The sequence below is a fragment of the Delphinapterus leucas genome, chromosome 11 (assembly GCF_059928025.1).
Source record: "Delphinapterus leucas isolate spDelLeu-1000000601 "Yukka" chromosome 11, BTC_Dleu_Yukka2, whole genome shotgun sequence".
Lineage (NCBI taxonomy): Eukaryota > Metazoa > Chordata > Mammalia > Artiodactyla > Monodontidae > Delphinapterus > Delphinapterus leucas.
Genome location: NC_143139.1, coordinates 84,705,711 through 84,726,995, shown reverse-complemented (window position 1 = coordinate 84,726,995; position 21,285 = coordinate 84,705,711). Strand labels below are relative to the sequence as shown.

Genomic DNA, 21,285 nt, shown 5'->3' with positions numbered 1-21,285 from the left:
CGATCACTTATGAGGAGAGTAATATTCAAATGGACGCAGCTGCTTGTTAAGAAGTAGATCTCATTCTCAGTCACATTTTATAGGGTAAACACAAGACTGTTTAAAAGAAAATGCTGCCATATTGAGGACGGAAAATGCAGAGAAACAAGAACTATAAACTCTGGGTGGGAGGGAAATTAATACAAAGTCTTTGGGGGACAATTTGACAATCTCTTATCAAAATTTGTAAGGCACAGACCCTTCAATCTAGCAGTTCCATATACAAGATTTTATCCTACAGATATTATCTGTACAAGGTATGCATAGAAGACTGTTCACTGTAGCATTGTTTATGCTTGTGAAGGGATAGAAACAGCCTAAATGTCCTTAATAAGAAACTCACTCAACAGTCATATATCCATTCTATGCAGCCATTAAAAATGATTCAGTGAATTCACATGTGCTGCTGTGCAAAGTTTTCCAAGACAGTAATTTTAAAAGGCAGGGTACAAAAAATACACACACACACCCCCCCACACACACACTGGTATACAGGTAGAACATTACTGGAAGAATTTCACGAGAAACTCTTTAACAGTGGTTATTTTGGAAAATTCGGGTAGGTGGTAAATTCTTCATTGCATACCCATTGATTTGTCTGATTTCTTTTTTGTTTTATGATGAACTTGTATTGAATTTTTAATATAAAATTTTAATTTCCTAACAAAACCTATTACTTTCCTCTAAACACAATGAAGGCTGGAATCCAGATACCAGATATTCGGAGCATTTTCTGCAGGAAGCAAAACTACTCCACTGGAATGGAAGACATAAACCTTGGGACTTCCCTAGTGTTCACAACGACTTATGGGAGAGCTGGTTTGTTCCTGACCCTGCAGGGATATTTAAACTCCATCATCCCAACAGCTGATATAACACGACATTTTCAATATTTCCTGTATAAATAATGTGGAATTGTCCATTTGTAGCCTACTATACCACTGTTCTTTATGAACAGTACCTTTGATACAAATGATCCACAAAAACAAAAAACCCTACTGTGTACAAATAGTACCTTGAATCATATAGGTATTGATTTACTTCCTTAAGTACAAGTGGCAATTATAGAAGATAATGTGAGTGAAACATGCTATTGGGAAGAAATAAACCCAGATAGATTTCAGCAATCAATTTGCTTAACTCTGAATGAAAATTATAGCCACAAATTTAAAACATTTCTAAATATATTTTTCACATGTAGATTTTTTTTTTTTTTTTTACTTTTTCCGAACGCGCAGGCTCAGCGGCCATGGCTCATGGGCCCAGCCGCTCTGCGGCATGTGGGATCTTCCCGGACCGGGGCACGAACCCGTGTCCCCTGCATTGGCAGGCGGACTCTCAGCCACTGCGCCACCAGGGAAGCCCTCACATGTAGATATTTTTTAACAGGTTGTCAGTCTTGTCTTGGGTAGAACAATATATTACATTTAAAACATGAAATGTCTGAAAAAAAAATTCATAGATTTTTAATGATTTTAATTATATATTATTCTACATGTTAAATATAGTAGAAGACAAACTGATCTCAGGTTAACGAGGGGAAAGAATACCAGTAAGTCTTGCTAAAGAAGACAATGCAACTTAAGGATAACCATCTTCAATATTTTTTATTGTAAAAACCATCAGATTTTCAAATGAATTTAAAAACTTTTAAAATATTATTTAATGAAAAAGTCTCATATTGTTGTATATAGGGTATATCAACATTTACTGTTCATCTGTCATATTTAATGAAAAACACCATTATTGTATGCTTGAAAAAAATCTTCAAACCCATTCTCTAGTGCGTGTCCATCATAATTTAAAAGGTATTTTCTCCACTAAAAAAAAAAAATCTATGTAAGGCTGTAATTGTTAAAAACCAAAGCAATACCTAGTTCCATGCTTTACAGAGTCCCAGGAAAAAAATAATTAAATTGTTCCTATCCCTGATGCAAGGCACTTCAAAGCACCTGCACAAAACATCCATGTAAACAGCAGTACAGTACGTGATTTAAATAACACGAATGACTTTTACACAGCTTTACCTAGACTAAAGGAAAAATAAAATCCATCATAGCTATAGCTACAAAGGCATGGTAAGATTCACAACAATAATTTGTATCTCTTATTACAAAAAAAACAGGCTATATAACCTTTTAGGAAAAAAAAACCTCATAAATATTTTCATATCAAGAAACAGCATGCTCCCTGGGTAGGTATAAAATCAGAATATTCAGAAGTGATCAGGAGTAAATGCAATTGGCATTTCTGAATACCCAGCTTTGATATCCACCAGGCCCAGTAGTCTGGACTATTTGTAGCACCATGGAAAATGCATTAGAAAATCACAAAGGTACATTACTTCAAAGTAACCTGGCCATGAGGTTCACTTAGTCCACAGTAACAAAGAGCAATGATGAAGAGAAAGAATTTTTTAAAATTACTGGCTTATTCAATTTACCTAGCAAGAAAAATCCTGTATTATTTTAGTACATCTCATGTACATAAAGCACCAGTTTAAATAAGATTATCAAACACCTCCAGCATCTTGTCACTCAGTCTGAAAGTTCATTTCTCATCATTTCCATGTTACATGCTTAAAGCCAAGGAGGATAAAATTTGAATGGTGATAGATACTGAGAGAGAAATTCAGTTCCTTCCCTATCAAATGTATGTCTCTCAAGTAAAACACAGATGACGTAGCAAAATTTGAAAGGTCTTCTGCACTCTCTGGAACTTAACCATCCCAGCAGAATAGTGTCTGCCTACAAGAGGACCAACACATGGGGGTGAGAGGGCCAAAGCCAGGGCTCATGGCCCTGACATGTAAGGCCGGGTTAGCCTTGCTCCTGCAAGGCCATACTCTCCATTTCTACTACCAAGCAACTCTCAGAAATGCTCACCCCTGGTAAAGCAAGGAGGTCTGAGTGTGAATACAACTCAGGAAGCCCATCAAACACCACTAAGAACTACCAAATGAGACTCCACTGAGGGTTAACCTCACAGATGAAAATCAGCACATTTGCCTCTTTACCAGTGGGAATCTTATCATCAGCACGCCCTTCTTACGCATGGAAGGGATAACGGTGCGTCTTAGTTTACGCACAGTTAATAATCAAGTGTAAATATGCAGACTCATTTTTAAATTACAGGTTAAAAATGACTCCCAAAAGAAAATCAATTTCTTCATAAATGATAGTTTATAAAAAGCTGGAATGATGATTAATTCCAATACAAAAACTCATACACAAAAAACTCTACTTTCTCCTTCCAAAGTACTTAGGTCCGTAAGTAGTTCTACTGTACCATGATTACATCACCAGAGTAAAATATGAATAAAATACTTCAGTTAACAAACCACTTTGAGGTGGTGTCGAGAGGGCCACTTCTTGACAACTGCATTAAAACTGCAGCATTTAAGCAGGGCAGAGAAACACCATTCTTAAGCATGGTCTCCTTCTTCCTGTTCTTGCATCCCACAGTGATTATTAAAGGAAGGAATCTGGTCTGTAAATGACTGGGTCATCCACTGCCCATTTGGAATGTCACTGAAAGTTGATCCTCCACTGTCAGCTGCTGGCAGGGGGTGGGGGAAAGGGGGGAAGAATGTTAGTTTATTTGAAAGCTTTAAATGATCTAATTAGAGAGCTGTTATTAAAATAGTTAAGCAAGCTTCTTGAATACAATTGTAAATTTCTATTCTATTTTAAGATATGGACTGATAAATCCTCATTTGTTATCCAAGGAGGGAAATGCACTTAGGATGACTTAGAGTCAGTGACTTAAAGAAAATGAGCTGTAAAAGCTTGTGAAGTTAAACACCAAATAACAATCGAATTTTCACTCTAAGTCACTAAATAGATTTTTGTATTTCCATTCCCATTCTTCAGGAATTTATTCTCTCTAAAAATACTTCTTTCCCCAATCCTGGCAAAACCAAGTCTTTGAAAGAAACAAACAGATGGAGGGGACATACTCAGCCCATCTGAAGAGAAGCTGCAAGGTTCACTACGGCACGGATTTTCACTATAAGCACCACCGTACGCTGCTTCATAACCCGGATCATACTTTTCTTCCTTCACAGCCATCTTCTTTGCATCCTCTGTGAGAAGGGTAAAAGGGATTTAAAACTGATTTTGTATATAACAATTTTGAAGACAGCTTTATTCAAAAAAAATTATCGTGAACAAATCTTTTTCTTGAATGCCACATCTGAGACACAACTTTCGCTTTAAACACTTTGTAAAATAAACCGAATTAACTCATAAAAGCTGTCAAAACCTATTAGATTTAATTTGAGGTGAGCTGCACTGTTTCTTGGCTCCTAGACATCTGCAGGAGCGCCCAGATGAGACAGGAAGTCCTTGGGAAAAGGATTTTAATAGTGACTAACACCTGTTATCAGAGCACTCTGGCTGCTAATATAATTGTTTTCTTCTCTCCTGCTTAATTTAAAATTCACAGCATACTTTCTATAATGTAGATATACATGAAACGAACAACAGGAGTGACAGTGGTAACATACCTTGGGCTAGCCGCAGGTCAAATGTATATTGCACCTCTTGGACGTCTGTGTTTCGCTCAATGCCTTTCAACTGATCTCTTAAGTCTTTCAGCTTAATGTAGTAATGAACTTTGTCCTGGGCTCGAGGAAACTGAGCACATCTTGCACTGGATGATGGCATAACATAGCAGAGCTAGAATCATAACATTTTGTAGTTACAGAAATCTTACAATTCTATTGAATCCACTCATCTTGAGATTAGAAAATCTTTCTTTCGGTTAATAACTTGATACTTATATAAATATATGCAAAATCAATAAAAGTAGCTGTGTTTGAGTTCAAATTTGTAATATTTGCTTAGTACAAAGTCAATAAATCAAAAACAATGAGGCTTCCCGCCTCCCCCAGTGTTCGTACAAAACGACATATAAGTATACAATGAAAAGTCTTTCCTCTAAATTCTGTTTCTATCCACCTAGTTCTCTTTTCCAAGGGCAATCAATTGCTAGTTCCAGAGGCTTTCCATGAATATACAATCAAATAATGTATCTGATATATGTACTCTCCCTCACCCCTTTTAAAAACACACAAATGGTAACATGCTCTATTCCCTATCCTGCACCCTGCTTTTTTTACTCAACAATGTCTCTCAGAGATAATTCTGTATCAAATTCAGTATCAGGTATCTATAGTAAAACAAGCTTCCTTTTTTATAGCTGTGTAGTAGTTTCATAATTTAACCAGAGCCCACCTGTGGGCATTTAGGTTGTTTCCAATCTTTTAATATTATAAGCTGTAGTAAAAAACCTTGTATATATTTAATTTTGAATATGTGTGAGTGTATCTGTTGGATAAATTCCTAGAAGTGGAATGGCTAGGAAGAAAGATATTTGCATCTATCATTTTGGATGATGATGACAAATTGTCCTTCACAGAGCATAAAATATATAAGGATATTTATATCTTATATAAAAGAGCGAGGCTGCTGAATTTTAGACTTTCCAGTTGCAATTGTTTACAATTTTTAAATTGGCCTCTATACCATATATTATAGAAAAAAAACAAACCGTTATTGACTTATTTTTTTGTTTATGCAGCATTTAGAAAATCCTGATTCAGAAAGATATGTAGGTGCAAACGCTACCAGGTTTTGTAACAGCACATGTTCCAAGCTCAAGATAGTCTGCAATTAAAGTGATCCAGAAACTTGAAAAAGTAGATTTTTTCAAAGCTGGATCACTAATATCATCAATAACTCTGAATACTTCATGATAAAGAATAAATTTTATAAGATAAATGCACTCACAGATCATTGTAAGAGCTAAAACTACCTATCTTGATATGATTCAGGTTCACTTATTATTGCACTACTATGATCACACATCCAAGAGACACACCTGAGCCTCATCTGGCATTTAAGGGACAATAATGCAGTACTTTATAGGAAGTAGTGAACTCATCTGTACAATTTTACCCAAGTAGGCAAGGGTAGGCTGCAATTTAAAGAATGACCAGTGCTACAACCTACTTTATCAATCACGTATTTACTAGTTAAAAACAGAAGAAATTTAAAAAGAAGTTAAAATATATATTGGTGGCAGAAACTTTATTCTGAGGTCGCCACAAAAACTTGTCAGCATGTTGGCTTCTCGTCATTTAAAATGCTGTCTATAACACAGAGGTCTGTGCATATGTATTTTTATTTTAAAAGTTGTAAACAAAACTTAAAACTATATTTAAGAAGCAAACTTTGAATCAAATGCCTGCATAAACTCCACAGAAATTATAGAGTTTGAAAACCAATGTGTTATTTCATGATGCCTTTATGTATAAAGACAATAGCACCAAATGCCAGTCAGGTTGGCTGGATGCTTGTCTGCAACGGGGCTGTTCTGTTTCTATGGCTCTAACATGAGATTGGGCCAGGATATATAAACGGGGGGTGATTAGCAGTTTCACTAATCGGGATCATGTCTATATTTACATGTTTGTTTCACAACTGAATAAGGGCTAACCCACTTGAATTTGACAAGAATATGCCATTAAATATATTTTGAATGAGCTTGTGAGCCAGCTTCTCTTGATATTTTAGCCCAATAACATAACTAACAATGTCATAAAGACATTTATCTGACAAATGTTTCTTTTTCGAATAAAACTATAACAGTATCTCAATTAATTTGCAACTATTACTTCAAGTTGATATGTAGATATTATTCCACAAAATACAGTGTTTTTTTTTCACGGCATAAATTAAAAATGGACAGAACAAATAAAAAGGGGAAACTAGCTAGAGAAAATTCATATTTAGTTGATTTACAAATGCAGTTTTAAGGACTTACCGTTTCTGTGTCTGGTATCTTATGCGGTTGAAGTCCAAATTCTAAGTTCTTAACTTTTACTCCAAAAACTTCCTTACTAAAAATTTCATAAATACCTAAAATGAAATAGAAGCATATTTACATTGCCCATAATGTTAGCAAAGAAAAAAGATAAAATTTAAAAGTAAATCTTACATTTTCCATTAAACACTGCTATTCGTGGCTGATATTTCTGTAATTTCTGCACTAGAATACGTCCTCCTTCACGAAATTCTTTACTAAAATCGAATTAAAAAGTCAAAATATAAATATGGCAATATGTATAATATGCTAAATTCAGATAGCTTTCTATAAAAGATCAAATCATATAACTGTTAAGCTCAGCTTAAACCAGATACATAGGATGCTCCTAGAGTACATGAGGCACCCAGCATGACCAAGGTTCCAACCTAAAAAACCGAATGTTATGCAATCACCTGGAAAGATCCTTGCTGCCTGGTGTTGTCCTTTCCACCATATTGGTAAATCCAATACCATATTTTCCTGGTAAAGTGTGATCATCCATGTGATTCAGTTGGACCTCACTCAGCCCTGACATAAACAGACACTTCCCTGTGAAAAAGAGAGTTCAGTTTATTTCTGTAGAAGGTCAAAGGTTTTTCTGCCCCATGTATTGATGCGGGTCTACTCTTGAAATAAGAAAAAAAAAAAAGATTTCGGATATTTAAAAAATTATAACATGGGTCAAATACCATACCAAGCAATTACTATGGGCTGGGTGCTGTGCTAAGTCCTTCACATGGATTACCTCATTTAATTGTCGTAACTATGAAATATTACTATTATTTTTCTCCTTTTTACAGGGGGTCAAAGTAAATGCTTGTTGGGTACACAGCTAGTCAGTGTAGTAAACTTCGACACTGTTTAGCTTTTTAATAACTGTAAGTACCACCACCTGCCACTGGAAAACCCTAAACAGATAAACATACACCAATGGACTCAGGGCATTTAAACATCTTGACAGTGGAGAAAATGAAAAGTTCAAACTTCTCTAGAAATTTTGTTTTCAAATAATGGAGACAACATGTTATTAATTCCAAAAATACATTACTATCATTTGTCCTAAAGGTTTTTAATGCTGTTTACTTAATCAGCTAGTGGTTCCTGATTGTCTACTGCACGCCTTGTCTATTAGGCAGTGTTATAATAGATAAGACGATTTATATATAGGACAATACAACAGGAGTTATACTTGGTTTTAAAGCTCACTCTACAAGTATGAGGGTCTTCAATACTAATTTCTGCTAGATACAAAGCATCTGTGGAGAATGTCTCCAATCAGAGTCTCTCTTAACTATTACAGCTTGAATGCCAATGCATTTCATTTCTCCTAGGAAATAAGATGAGCAGAAATCTGGAAAGGTAAGTATTCTGTCTGTACTGGCGCAACGATGTACTATTGTTACTATTCTGTAGATAAAAGAAGAGTAACAAAAAAGAAAAATCATTTTTAAAAAAGGTGTTAAAACTCACTGAAAACAACTCAAACAAAAGAGAAAGTACTCCTTTTTCATGCTCCTCCACTCTTTTTTTTGCCGTACGCGGGTCTCTCACTGTTGTGGCCTCTCCCGTTGCTCCAGACGCGCAGGCTCAGCGGCCATGGCTCACGGGCCCAGCCGCTCCGCGGCATGTGGGATCCTCCCGGACCGGGGCACGAACCCGTGTACCCTGCATCAGCAGGCGGACTCTCAACCACCTGCGCCACCAGGGAAGCCCGCCCCGCCACTCTTATACACCAAAATGTTAACAGTGCCAGATCATTTCTAAACCTTTTATTTTTGTGTAAAAACACACAGAAAAGATGTATTATATTTACTCAACCATATAGTTTCTTTTTAAAAAACACAATTTGGTTTAAAAAAACAAGACCCAGGGCTTCCCTGGTGGCACAGTGGTTGAGAGTCCACCTGCCGATGCAGGGGACGAGGGTTCGTGCCCCGGTCCAGGAAGATCCCACATGCCGCGGAGTGGCTGGGCCCGTGAGCCATGGCCGCTGAGCCTGCGCGTCCGGAGCCTGTGCTCCGCAACGGGAGAGGCCACAAAAGTGAGAGGCCCACGTACCGCAAAAAAAAAAAAAACCAAGACCCAAACTATTAACAAGAATATCTAGTTTAAAAGTAAAGTATTAAAAAAGGTAGCCACAGGGACTTCCCTGGTGGTCCAGTGGCTAAGACTCCATGCTCCCAATGCAGGGGGCCTTCCCCTGGTCAGGGAACTAGATCCCACATGCTGCAACTAAGAGCTCGCATGCCACAACAAAGATCCCACATGCGACAACGAAGACTCCGTGTGTTACAACTAAGACCTGATGCAGCCAAATAAATAAATATTTTTAAAATAAAATAAATAAAAAAGGTAACCACTTACAAAAATGGTTTCCAGGTCCAGGGTAATGATGCCCTTTGTAAGCAGCCATTAGTCCTGGGTTTATGCCAATCTACAAAACAAAATGTTTGTACATTTTAGTCTTGAAAAGTAGGCTTAAGTCTTAGGGCTTCCATGGAGGAGTGGTGGATAAAACTGAATTGATTAAAATAAAAATCTAATCCAGCATCAGAAGCTATTGCTTTATCAAGTACCAACTCTTGACCTGAAAGAAGTATTCCATTTTGAGGAAAGAGATTTCCTTTATATTAAAACTTTTGGTGTTGTTTTTAAAAACCAGTTTGACTCCCTCATATCCCCAGCAGCCTCACGCCCAACTGGGCTGGAAAGAGAGAGGAGCTGGAGCAACCAATCAACCTGAGCCCAGGTCCAGCCACAAGTCTGCTTCTAACTCCCAACAAGCAGCTGACTCCATCCATATCATCTACACAGTTGTTTCCATGCTGATGTTGCTTATAGTTACTGACAAAAATCAAAGTCCAAAATCAGCGTTATCATGTACGGAGAACCCACAGGCGTCACGCAGCCTAAGTGAGTCACGCGGATTATTTTATGTAATTGCAATCCCTATGCCAAAGGATCCACCTTCATCCTATCATCACCCCCGCTTCACCAATGAGGAAACGGGGGTTTAGGAAGGTTCAGGCTTGTCCGTGGTCATACCCATGTGGCAGGATGTGAAAGCAGACAGCCCTGCCCCGGAGCCCACCCTCTGAAACTCACCCATACAATACAACCTTAAGAAGGTGACTCCATTTACTACCAAGAGGATCTTAGAAATGGTTCTTTTCAGCAAAATGCTATTTGCAAGGATATGGTTAAGTAAAGTTAATCCACTAATGCTATTTATAAAACCAAAGGAGAACAAATATCCTTACAATCACAATGTCCAGATTGAAGGTCAAAATGTCCGGTAAAGTCTTGGTCAAAAGTTCAGCTTCTGAAATACCATTGAACCGGTCTACTTTTCTTTTCACTTTAAATGTGTCTGTAATTTTTTCTTGCTTTTCTTTTGATTTTGTGGACTTGCCAGATTTTTTGGCTTCAGCGGGTTTTTTGGGTTCCACCGGTGTTTTTGGTTCTGTTGTTCTGGGTTTTCTTTTCCTTCCTTTTGGAGTCTCTGAAACACAATGATTTCCAAGACGTAGATGCCAAAAACCTTAACTTACAAGTTTTAGCAGCTTTCCCAGAAAAGTCACCCCATCAACATCCTTTCTACTTTTCTCTTTTATTTCCCAACATCACTCCCCTCTGCAATGCCTCCGCCTCCCTTCTGGGTCTATGTGGCCTCAACCCCACCCTCCTTCCTCTGCTAGCCGTTCTTGGGAGGAAACGTCCTTTATAATCATAGATTGATTTTCCACACACTATTACCGGGCATCTTGGCCTCCCCAGGGACGCAAAGTATCTATGTACCATTTTATAAGAATTCTAAATATAAATACATAAATAGTTAAGTCAACAAATGAAAGAATAAATAGAAAAACAGGGAGGAAGGGAAACATTTTAATTCAGTTTCCCCGTAATTTCCAGCAGAACTTAAATGGCTTGTGGGCTTGTTTTAGGGACTGAGCGTATATCCTGTTCCCCACACAGTCGAAGAGGTGAATTGAGACATGCTGGGGATGGACTCTCTGGGCTGGCAGTACTTGTCAAAAGGGAAGACTAGGGCTCTGATCTCAGGACCTCAAGCAGAGTTTCTCAATCTTGGCCCTACTGACATTTTAAGCTGAATGATTTGGGGCTGTGAGGGCCTGTCCTGTACATTCAAGTATGTTTAACAGCAACTGGGGCCTCTACCCACTAGGTGCCAGTAGCACCCTGCCAGTCATTGCAATCAAAGGTATCTCCAGACAATGGCAAATGTTCCTTGGGGGAAAATTACCTGTGGACAAGCACCAGGGTCATAAAATTACCCAAAGTGGGTCTTGATTTTGTCATCCGTAACGCTTTACCGCGGCACTTCATTTCTCGGGCCCCTATCCCATTCCGCTACTATTTGGCGTTTCCTCAACTGAGCCTCCCATCCGTCCTCTCTTCTCCTCCTCACACTGCTTCAGCCACTCCCTATGCCAAGGGGTCCACCTCCATCGGCTGGTGGCTGGAGAAGTCCTAGTGCCCCTGCCCGGAAAGACAGAAGAGTCGAGGGCAGGGTGGATCTCCAACGCAGTGGAGTTAGATGTGCTCCTGCAACCAAAAACTGAAACTCTGAGCACATTCCTTACGCCGTACTGCTACGCTGAGGAAAATCGTTACCCTCTCCACCATCCACCCCCAAATCTGTTCTCCTCTCTTCTAATTCCCTGTCTTGGTGAACGGTACCTCTTTCTCCCTCACTTCCAGCAAGAAATTCATGAACCACAGCCTCACCTCCAAGTTCTGCCCTGCTCTCTACCATATTATCATATATATTATTATTATTAGATACATAGTATGATATATCTCTATTATAGTCTATCCTCTATGATATTAAAATATCAATCTATTTAAGTCCCCCTCTAATTCCATTCTCTCAACAGCTTCCTGTCGCCTTCAGAATAGAACACACATTCTTTAGGTTCAACAAGAAGCCTCGACTGACCCCTAATCCAGCCTCACCTCTCACCATTTCTTTGCTATACTCCAGACTCCAATAACACAGAATCACGGTTTTTCAACTGTGTCATGCTTCTTCATGTCTGTGGTTCGGTGCACACTGCTCCCTTGGCCTGGAATTTTCCCCAACCCATTTGTCATGTGCTTCACGTGCTACTCCCTCACTGCTGAATTTCAGAGCTCTGGGAAGCTGCGTCTGAGCCTCAGTCCAAGTTAGGTGCCAGCCCCGCAGCATCCTGTGCCCCTCTGCACCACTTAGTGTACAGAGGAGTTCCATGTTGACTAGATTAGGAGATATTTGAGGGCAGGATCCATGTTCTTTTATTCCCCAAAACCTATCACAGTGCCTGGCACTTATTAAGTACTTAAAAAGTGGATTCAATTTTTTAACACAAAAACAGAGTTAAAATCCATCATAAGGGCTTCCCTGGTGGCACAGTGGTTGAGAGTCTGCCTGCCGATGCAGGGGACACAGGTTCGTGCCCCGGTCCGGGAAGATCCCACATGCCGCGGAGCGGCTGGGCCCGTGAGCCGTGGCCGCTGAGTCTGCGTGTCCGGAGCCTGTGCTCCGCAACGGGAGAGGCCACAACAGTGAGAGGCCCGCGTACCGCAAAAAAAAAAAAAAAAAAAAAAAAAATCATCATTAAACCCTTTCTTAAATATGTTGGCTAATGCAGTAGCTAATTTTCCAAAGTATCCTGGTGAAAACTACCTTGTGTGGGTTCCTGAGCAGGAGCTGGGGCTGGAACTTCCGGCATCTCTTGTTCATTCATAACGGCCATAGGAGCTTCAGCCATCATTTGTTGGAATGGAAATGTACAAAAAGCTTGCGCGTGCTGAAGGGAACAGCTGAAAGAACAATCAAGGATAAGATAAGAAGACAAAATTACCCAAACTAAGGTTAAATGATCAGCTCTAAAAAACCGTCAGGATCCAAATATTTGTAACTAGATTATAGTATTTATTTAGAGTTGACAACAGGAGCAAAGAGGGGAAGAAGATCTCTTCCCATATGTACACATTTACCCATCCTTTACTGGGTGCCTACTAACCATCTATAATTAACTCTCACACTGTTTTAATGACAAAATGTGTCATCAGTAAAGCTTACCAGTCCTGTCAGGTAAGCCTGTACTTCCCTGAAATGAGATCATGGGAATTTTCTAGTAGACAGTTGAAAGGCCCACCAGCCCATACAGGGTTGAAATATCCACAAAAATAATTTGTATTCCTACCTTCAGTATTTAATCCTCTTGTCACAAAGATCCCCTGCAATTTAAACTTTTTTTTTCAGTTTTATTGAGATATAGTTGACATGTAACATTGTATAAGTTTAAGGTGTACAACAGTGTTGATCTGACACACATATACTGCAAAATGATTACCACCATAGCCTTAGCTAACACTTCCACCGGGGCACATAATTACCATTTCTTTCTTGTGGTGAGAACATTTCAGATCTGCTCTCTCAGCAACTTTCAAGTATATCCTTCAGCATTATTCGTTATAATCACCACGCTGTACATCAGATCCCCAGAACCTGTTAATCTTATAACTTGAGGTTTGTGCCCTTTGACCAACATCTCCCCATTCCTTAAGAACTTAAGGTTCTCTTTTGATTTACTTGCCTGTTTACTTATGTATTCATTGGATCTGTTTTTTTTAACGGTTGCTGGGGGTTTTTTGCCACTAAATGAGGACTAGAAATGGACATTTCCATAAATATCTGTGAATTTATGGAAAAGACTACTCTAAACCTCTCTTCTGAACACGATTTAAACTCTGTTCAAAGTGTTCGGTTCAATGTAAGGAACACAGGCCTTCACAGAAAACAAATGCTAAAAATATTTCTGGTGACTATAAACCACTACCCCAAGCTGTTGCTATCAGCACAAAGCTAGGGAAGTAAACCCGCATTTTATGAAACCTGAGTTACAGTTGATGCCAAAAAAATGCCACTAAATATGCAGAAGGAAGAAAAACACTAGGAAATAAAATGGATAAGTACCATTTACCATTTGGAGAGGAAAGCCATGTTTTCTGTGGCAAGCTTAATAGTTTCTTTTTCTGTGATGTGTGGACAAAGAAAACAGGGTGCTCAGAAAGCTGAGGTTAAAAAGGCAAACTAGTACACGGTAAATGCATGAACTTTACAACATGTAAATCATACCTTAATAACTTGGTTCTTAAAAAAAGAAGGCAAACTAAGACATTCCCCAGGATAAACTTAAACGGCTCAGGCAGACACAGGGTTACAAACTACCTGTGGGTGGCTAGGCTAGAACACTGGATGCTCAAAGAAAAACAGGGGCCCAATCTCAATGGACAAAACAATGGCGAAGCATTCTAGCTTCAAGCTATCTTTAAGGGTAAGATGGTAAAGAAAAGATGAAGAATTAGTGAGAAAGATATTAAACTATATATCTTAAGAGTTTTATTTCTTTAAATACATTGTTTTCAAATTATATGAAAAAATAAAGACAATACAATGATTTAGTAAACTATAGTACATTAACATGAGTCTACTATGCAGCTACTAAAAATTAAATTTACTGATATGTAAAAGCACAGAAAATGTTTAATATATAATAAAGTGGAAAAGAATACAAAATAACATTGTGAGCTAAGGCTGCTCATGGAGAAAGTATGTAGACAAGGACTAGAAGTTAAGTTGTAAAACTGAAAAGAAGCAAAGGGCTTAAACCTTGCCTGGCACAAAGTCAAATGTTCTCTTTTTTCACACTTTTCTTTAATAATATTCATAGCACTTTTGGATAAATTGTCCAAATACTGGCTGTGTTTATGACTGAGATATGCTAACGAGGAGCTGGTTATGTAGCTAGGTTAGTCGAGAGATCTCATGTGGCTACCCTTGGAAATTCCAGTAAAACGCACTGTAACTTCGGACTGTGGCCAGTGATGGTTTCCTGAGATCTAATAGCCCCTTTTAGCTAGAATATATAAAAGAAAACTCATGTGGTCACAATAAGTGAGTGTCGCATTGTCAGGAAGGCAGCGTCTCACTCTCCCCCATGTTTATTGTTACGGCTCTCAGAGTTTCACATATTTGTCCCATTTTGAGCACTTCACAAAAATCCACTCTTAAAAATATGAAGACAAGGGAAACACCATTCCCATTACAAAAGGATTCTGAACTTCAAAAAATGAATTTCCAAAATGTGGCTCCTTTAGCATATTTAGGGGTCATTAAATTCTGACTTTCAGAAAGCGAAAACCAAAATTTCAGAATTCAGCTGGCTGAAGAAAAAGTGAAAAATACGGAAGAGAAAATGTGGTCTTATTTTAAGAGATATGCATCAATTTTTTAAAAAAAATCCAGAAACTTGGCTATAATATGGATGTGTCCCTTAATCTTTCTAAAATTATCCCTGGCACTTTACAGTAAGCTTAAGTAGAAAAGAAATAGAGAAAGCTATGAAAAACAGAATGTATAAATTCTGAGGTAATGTACTATTTTTGAGCATTCAATTTAGCTTGATTATCTTAACAGCTTCCTAACAGCCGGAACAAAAGGAAAGAGGGTGGACTACAACGTTCTTACTACTTGGAGAAGACAGCATTACACCTGTACCAAACACTTTATGAACCTGAATGCTAGGAAACTAAAGTTCTGGATAATTTACTTTTCTATTATCTAATAATGGTTAAATTTGGAAGCAGCATGAACCTATTTCAACCTTAATGTGAAAATATTTCCTAAATACATTTGTTATATTTATATAGGATAACTGCCACTTCATAATTCAGAATTCTGCAATATTTATGAACACCAATTTTCTCTGTATTAGAGACAGCAACAGAGGAGCACTTAGCATCCTCTCAGGACCTCCGTTCCCTCCCCATGAAAATGAGGGGTGAGATTCCGTGATTTCCACATATATGGAGAAAGTGTAGGAAATAAGACCAAACCTGTCCAGACTCGGAACGAACCCCAAAGCATTTTAATTTTTTATAATTCCCTGATATCAAACTTACGAGCATGATAAATGATTTTATTTCCCCTTGTTGACTTTTCTCTCCTATCATCTGTGTTTGTCCACACACACACATGTTCTGGACACCTCTCCCCCTTTCCTGCAGTTAACCCTTTCCTCTCTCCTAGCCTCCATTTACACCCCCTTCACCTGAACAACAGTGCTCAAAGGACTGGTTTTTTACCACTGTCTGAAAGTGATGAAGTGTGTATTTTCCAAAGGTCTTTCTCAAAACACACACGGGCATGCATGTGCACACGAGCACACACACACACACACAGAGTTGACTAGGGAGTCCAGTTAATTCCGATTTTGCTGCATTTCAAAAAACTAACTCGGGGCGGTGGGATGAATCGGGAGAGTGGGATTGACATCTATACACAACTATGCATAAAACAGGTAACCAATGAGAACCTCCTGTATAGCACAGGGAACTCTACTCAATGCTCTGTGGTGACGTAAATGGGAAGCAAATCTAAAAAAGAAAGGATATATGTATACGTATAACTGATTCACTTTGCTGTACAGCAGAAACTAACACAACACTGTAAAGCAACTATACTCCAATAAAAATTAAAACAAACAAAAAACCCAAAAAACTAACTCTTCAAGGTTTCTCTAAGATGCATGACTCCAATTTCTTTAACCTTCAGTTATTTTCTACTATTTTAAAGATGTAAGTTGCTTTTTTTCTAAATATATTTGTCCTAGTTTGTTCAGATTGCTATACAAAACACCATAGACTGAGTGGCTTATAAACAACAAATATTTATTTCTCACAGTTTTGGAGGTTGGGAAGTCCAAGTTCAAAGTGCTGGCAGATTTAGTGACTGGTGAGGGCCTGCTTTATGGCTCATTTTAGGTTGACTTCTTGTTGTGTCCTCACACGGGGGAAAGGGTGAGGGATCTCTCTGGGATCTCTTTTACAAGGGCACTAATTCCAATTAGGAGGGCTCTGCCCTCATGCCCTAATCACCTCCCAAAGGCCCCACCTCCAAATAACCCAACCATATGTTAGGTTGCAACATATGAATTCTGGAAGGACACAAACATTCACTCTATACCAACATTTTATTACCTTCATTTAAACAAGCATTCACAACACTGAATACTTACAAAATAGCGATCAATGCTAAATAATCCAAATGCTCAACTAAACGGGACTAGTTACATAAATCATGATGGAATACATTACAACTATTTAAAGCCTACATTCAATATTGCTAAGTGGAAGTGCGTGTATTCACCATGCATTACTGGGTACTTACTGTGTAGGGTCTACTAGAAACTGTAAACACAAGAAACTGAGAATGAGCCAGAACCCCAACTCATTTAACTATTGTGCGTATAGCGTAATTTCAGGTTTCCTCACTATCTGGTCATTTTTCTAGTGCTTAGGATAAAACAAAATAAAAATACTCCATAGCCTCATCATCCTGAAACCGAGCAGGGCTATCAACTTCCTCATTCTGGAGACATTACAAAATCATTACATTAGCTTTACTGGCACCCACATTATACTGTTGATTCATACTGAATTTACCATCAATGGAAACTGCCCTTTACCACGGCTCCCTCATCTCATACCTGTAACACTGTTCTTTCTATACTTAAGCACAGGATTGTGCCTCTTTTTGTAATAGATGATTCACGTTCCAGCCAGTTGGGATTGACCTGGATTCTGACTCAATCTATCAATTCCACAAACCCCTCACAGAGTTGGGTCACTCAAATATTTTATCAGCATGCCGTCAGCACCTTGAAGTTGTTAAACACTGAAAAGTTGGGGTAGGACTACATGGCACATCAGTATAGACCTCTCTTCAGCCTGGCCTTGACTCTCAGTAGTAAAGCAGTTTTGATTTCACCTAAGAGGACTGCCACCAGTCTATCCTTATCTTGCCCACAAACCGTACAGATGTTAGGGAGGCTGACTTTGAAGCTACACTGCGTGGGTTCAAATTTCAGCTCTGCCATTTACTAGTTCTGTAGGCAGGTTCCTTAACCTCTTTATGTCCCAGCTTCCACATCTGTAAAATGGGGACAGAAGCACCTAATTCATTGATTATGAGAATAAAATTAGTTAACACATGTAAAACACTTAAAACAGTGTCTGCTATGTAATACATTTGTTGTAACAAAAACAAAGACAACAGGGGATGATTAAATATTCTAGGTACCCCTGTCATCCACTTTCTGATGCTGTCTAGCCTAGTATCATTATCAAAAAGGGAATGAACCTAGCCTGGTAGGTCTTGCTTTATTCTGAACTTATACTGTAGCTTAGTGGTCACTAGTTCCTTTTAAATATGTTCAATAACCACTGAGAAATAAAAATTTTATTTAGGATCAAAGTCAATAAATTCCACGACAGACTCCACCTGTGGAAAATAAAAGGGATCCATGTGTTTATTTTCAGACTTTAGGCCCCTCTCCTGTTGTCTATAAGTTATTAAAGAATGCTGTAATCTGGCCTCTCACTTGAAATACAACTCATCTGGGTCAGGAAACATGATTTCTGTTAGAACTGCTAAAAGTTCTCTTAAATGACCTCATTGATCTTGAGCTTTAAACCTAACAATCATTCTGCCATTTTCCATCTACAATCATTTTTCTTAACATGAAATGAAAATTCAAAATCAGAACTAAGTGCTTATATTTTCTGTCATCTACTAACAACATGCCAGTGAACAAGGCAGAAAACCCAAATCTTTCTTGTCCTTCTTATTGTCCACACTAACTCAAAAAAGTTCTTGGTCTCTTTAACATTTCTAGAAAGCCCAATCTCATCTGAGGGTTAATCTTAACTGTCTGTATTCTCGGTGGTCTGTGTCACACGTTTCCAGTCATTTTTGACTTGGCATCCTACTTCCCATCTTTGGTAGACCTCCTTTTCATGCTTCAGCTCATTAGAAACATACTGGTCCTCTTCCTTTTTCCCTCTCTGGTTAGACTGTAAGCACTTATTTAGACTCTTGAAATATTCTCTCTTTTTTTAAAAAGGGGTCTATATCTATGGAATTCTTTTCTTTGAATTTTTTGAAATTAATCTTCCAAAGTAAATAGCAAATTCACTATACCCAAAGTTCCATGCCATTCCTTGATTAGCACAAAGTCAAGGATGACAGAGAACCACTTTCTCAGGATTACCTGGGGCCTGAGTCATTTCAGAATGCCCAAGGATAAACTCCTGAGAGTACTAACGCAGAATTCTCCATATTTCCCAAGGTGAAAGCTTTGCAAATCAAAATAAAAAATGATCTATAACCCAATGGATTAAGTTAAGACCAAATATAAGTCAGAGAGTTTTGAGCTAAACATTGTACCAGAGAGACCTATTACTCTGCTGCAAGATACTGAGTACGGTCTGACAATGTGAACAGCCAGCCCTCCCCAAATCTGCATTCCGGAACAGGCATGATGGCCGACCGGACTCTGCCATTTTATTTAAGGTATTGAGCGTCCAGATTTTGGTGTTCGCGAGGGGCCTGGAACAAATCTCCCGCGGATACGGAGAGATGACTGTAATTTACTTCATGGAAGGTGTTACCCAGGTTTCAATTCAGATCCGAAGATCACAGAGAGTGATTTCCACAAGTTTTGGTGAATTCTTTTATTTGTAAAGTTCTTCACGGAAAGAAATGGAGTTATTTCAGGATCTGATTCATAATGTCAAGATGAAGTCTGCACTTTATCTACATATATCTCCTTCCCTAAACTCTAAGACAATCTATGTTGGTTACTTAAGCACACCCCTTCCACATAACGCCGACTCACAGCATGTCACAACTGGATTCCACAGACGCCCTGTTTTACAGATATGAACAGGCCCAGAGAAGTTTAGTGTCTTGCCCAAGTTCAGGGCCCCATGGCCAGAAAGTCAGGATAATTCTTCATTAGGTCTAACAGTACTGTATTCCAATGTAAACCTTTTTTTTTTTTCCCTTTTTAAAGACTCTGTTACCATATTTAGTTCATTTGGCTTTCCGTCTGGGGTTCCAATTTCGAGATCTCTGCTTTTGCAAAACTCTCCACGCCTCTTACACTCCCCAAAGGACATATTACAAGTAAATTCTTAAGGGAGTCCCGAAGACCATTTTAGAACACAATTTCACACGACTTCTTGGGAGTGTTATTCCTAGTCCCAGAATTCAAGAGCTCTAGTGCGGCAATGTTATCTACCCAGTGCCCCTGACGTACACCTTTGAGGAAGGAAGACACAGTAAATCTACAACTCTTAGATGAAAACTCCTGGAGTGATACGTGTGATACTACATCCTTACAGCTCCGCACGGTAATGGAGGGTGAAGGGAAACATAGCCAAGAAAGGTAACCGGAAACAAATACTAACCGGAGACTGCTTGTTGCTTATTATCGCATTTTAATGCTGGCTGGGTGCCGGGAAGGACTGGGGAGGGAGCCCAGATGCAAGCGGCGCCCAGGCTGAGGGACCTAAGCAACGGGCGGCCCGAGCAGGCCGCCAGTGCGCACGCGCGGCCCCGGCCTTTGTACTGGGGCCGTGGCCTTAAAGACCCCCTGCGTGCGTGCGTGCGCGCGCGCGCCCGCGGCCCTCCACCCGGCGAAGGGCGCGGGGGGAGGGGCGGTACCCCGCCCCGGCCTTACCTGCCTGCGTTCTCCGCTTCCATTCCCTGCTGCCGATCGCGCTAGCAGCTACTCCTGCCTGGCAAGCGAGCGACCGGACACTGTAGTACCGCGGCCCAGGCACGTACTGCGGTACGGTAATAAGCAGACACTTAGATTCGATTGCTGGCAGAACTGGGACAGCGGCTGGCGCTCAAGCTCCTCCCCCAAGTTTCTAGTCCCCCCTCCCCCCAGGCCAGACCCACCCTCCGTCCGGCGCTTCCGTTTGCCCGGAGCCAAATCACACGCCCTGTGCTTGTCACGTGATGCAGGGCAGTCCATTCACGTTCTCTCCCCTCTCGTTGGTTCTACTGCTCGCCACTTGGCCTTCCGGGAAAGGTGGAGGATAAAAAGGCAGGGAGGGGGACCGCTCTGGGGATGTAAGGTTTTGTCCACCGGGCTTTTCGGTGGTGGGCCGGTGGCGGTGCGTGCGAGTTGGGGAAATCCTCTCTGTGGGCGCTGTGTAGGTGGGGCGGTTATGCTTATCACAATTATCCAGGCCTTTCCACCTGGATAATTTTATTCCGATTAAAAACTGCGATTTGCATTAATTACCAAGTAATACTGTGATGTAGGAGAAAGCAGAGACTTTGGTATCAGAAAACCTGGGAGTCCTGGCCACTGTACCATATTGGGCCTCACTTTCCTAATCTGTAAAATGAGGGTGATTGTAAAACAGCTTTGTAAAATGTGGAACTTTACGTAAACCGTTCCCTGCTGTACTTTTAATATGTAAAAATATAAAAGTTTAAACTCAGTGAGA

General features: G+C 39.5%; 2 protein-coding genes across 13 annotated transcripts in view; one reads left to right on the top strand and one right to left on the bottom strand.

Annotated features, from left to right (window-relative positions):
* Window positions 1–7,458, top strand: part of GLT8D2 (glycosyltransferase 8 domain containing 2) — a 62,627-nt gene extending 55,169 nt beyond the window's left edge. For 4 of the 5 annotated variants that reach the window (XM_089921187.1, XM_089921186.1, XM_089921188.1 and 1 more), the window contains exon 11: window positions 738–7,458. In XM_089921187.1, coding sequence (XP_089777313.1) covers window positions 738–910 — 173 coding nt within the window. In that variant the 3' untranslated portion in view covers window positions 911–7,458. The remainder of the gene's footprint in view (window positions 1–737) is intronic. The other variant, XR_016395036.1, reaches the window with a different exon arrangement.
* On the bottom strand, window positions 1,621–20,656 carry TDG (thymine DNA glycosylase). Of its 8 annotated transcripts, XM_089921182.1 has the most exons (11): window positions 13,895–20,450; window positions 13,122–13,155; window positions 12,599–12,735; window positions 10,170–10,411; window positions 9,274–9,343; window positions 7,323–7,458; window positions 7,042–7,124; window positions 6,868–6,962; window positions 4,547–4,718; window positions 3,998–4,123; window positions 1,621–3,597 (listed from the first exon to the last, which is right to left on the bottom strand). In XM_089921182.1, exons 3-11 carry the CDS (start codon window positions 12,684–12,686, stop codon window positions 3,464–3,466), a joined length of 1,146 nt encoding a protein of 381 aa, XP_089777308.1. In that variant the 5' UTR covers window positions 12,687–12,735; window positions 13,122–13,155; window positions 13,895–20,450; the 3' UTR covers window positions 1,621–3,463. The 8 variants fall into 8 exon arrangements, with proteins under 8 accessions (XP_089777308.1, XP_022455706.1, XP_022455705.1 ...); XM_022599998.2 differs by lacking the exons at window positions 13,122–13,155; window positions 13,895–20,450 and adding an exon at window positions 20,505–20,656 and having other exon boundaries at window positions 1,621–3,594; XM_022599997.2 differs by lacking the exons at window positions 13,122–13,155; window positions 13,895–20,450 and adding an exon at window positions 20,505–20,655.
* Between the last annotated feature and the right edge of the window lie 629 nt (window positions 20,657–21,285).

Bases quoted from the DNA above. Each gene is read 5' to 3' on its own strand.
- TDG (XM_022599997.2), bottom strand. From the start codon at position 20,527: ATGGAAGCGGAGAACGCAGGCAG. The intron at 6,963-7,041 runs GTAAGATTTACT...ATTTCATTTTAG, and splicing joins AGCAGTGTTTAATGGAAAAT to GTATTTATGAAATTTTTAGT. The intron at 3,598-3,997 runs GTATGTCCCCTC...ACCCCCTGCCAG, and splicing joins CTTCTCTTCAGATGGGCTGA to CAGCTGACAGTGGAGGATCA.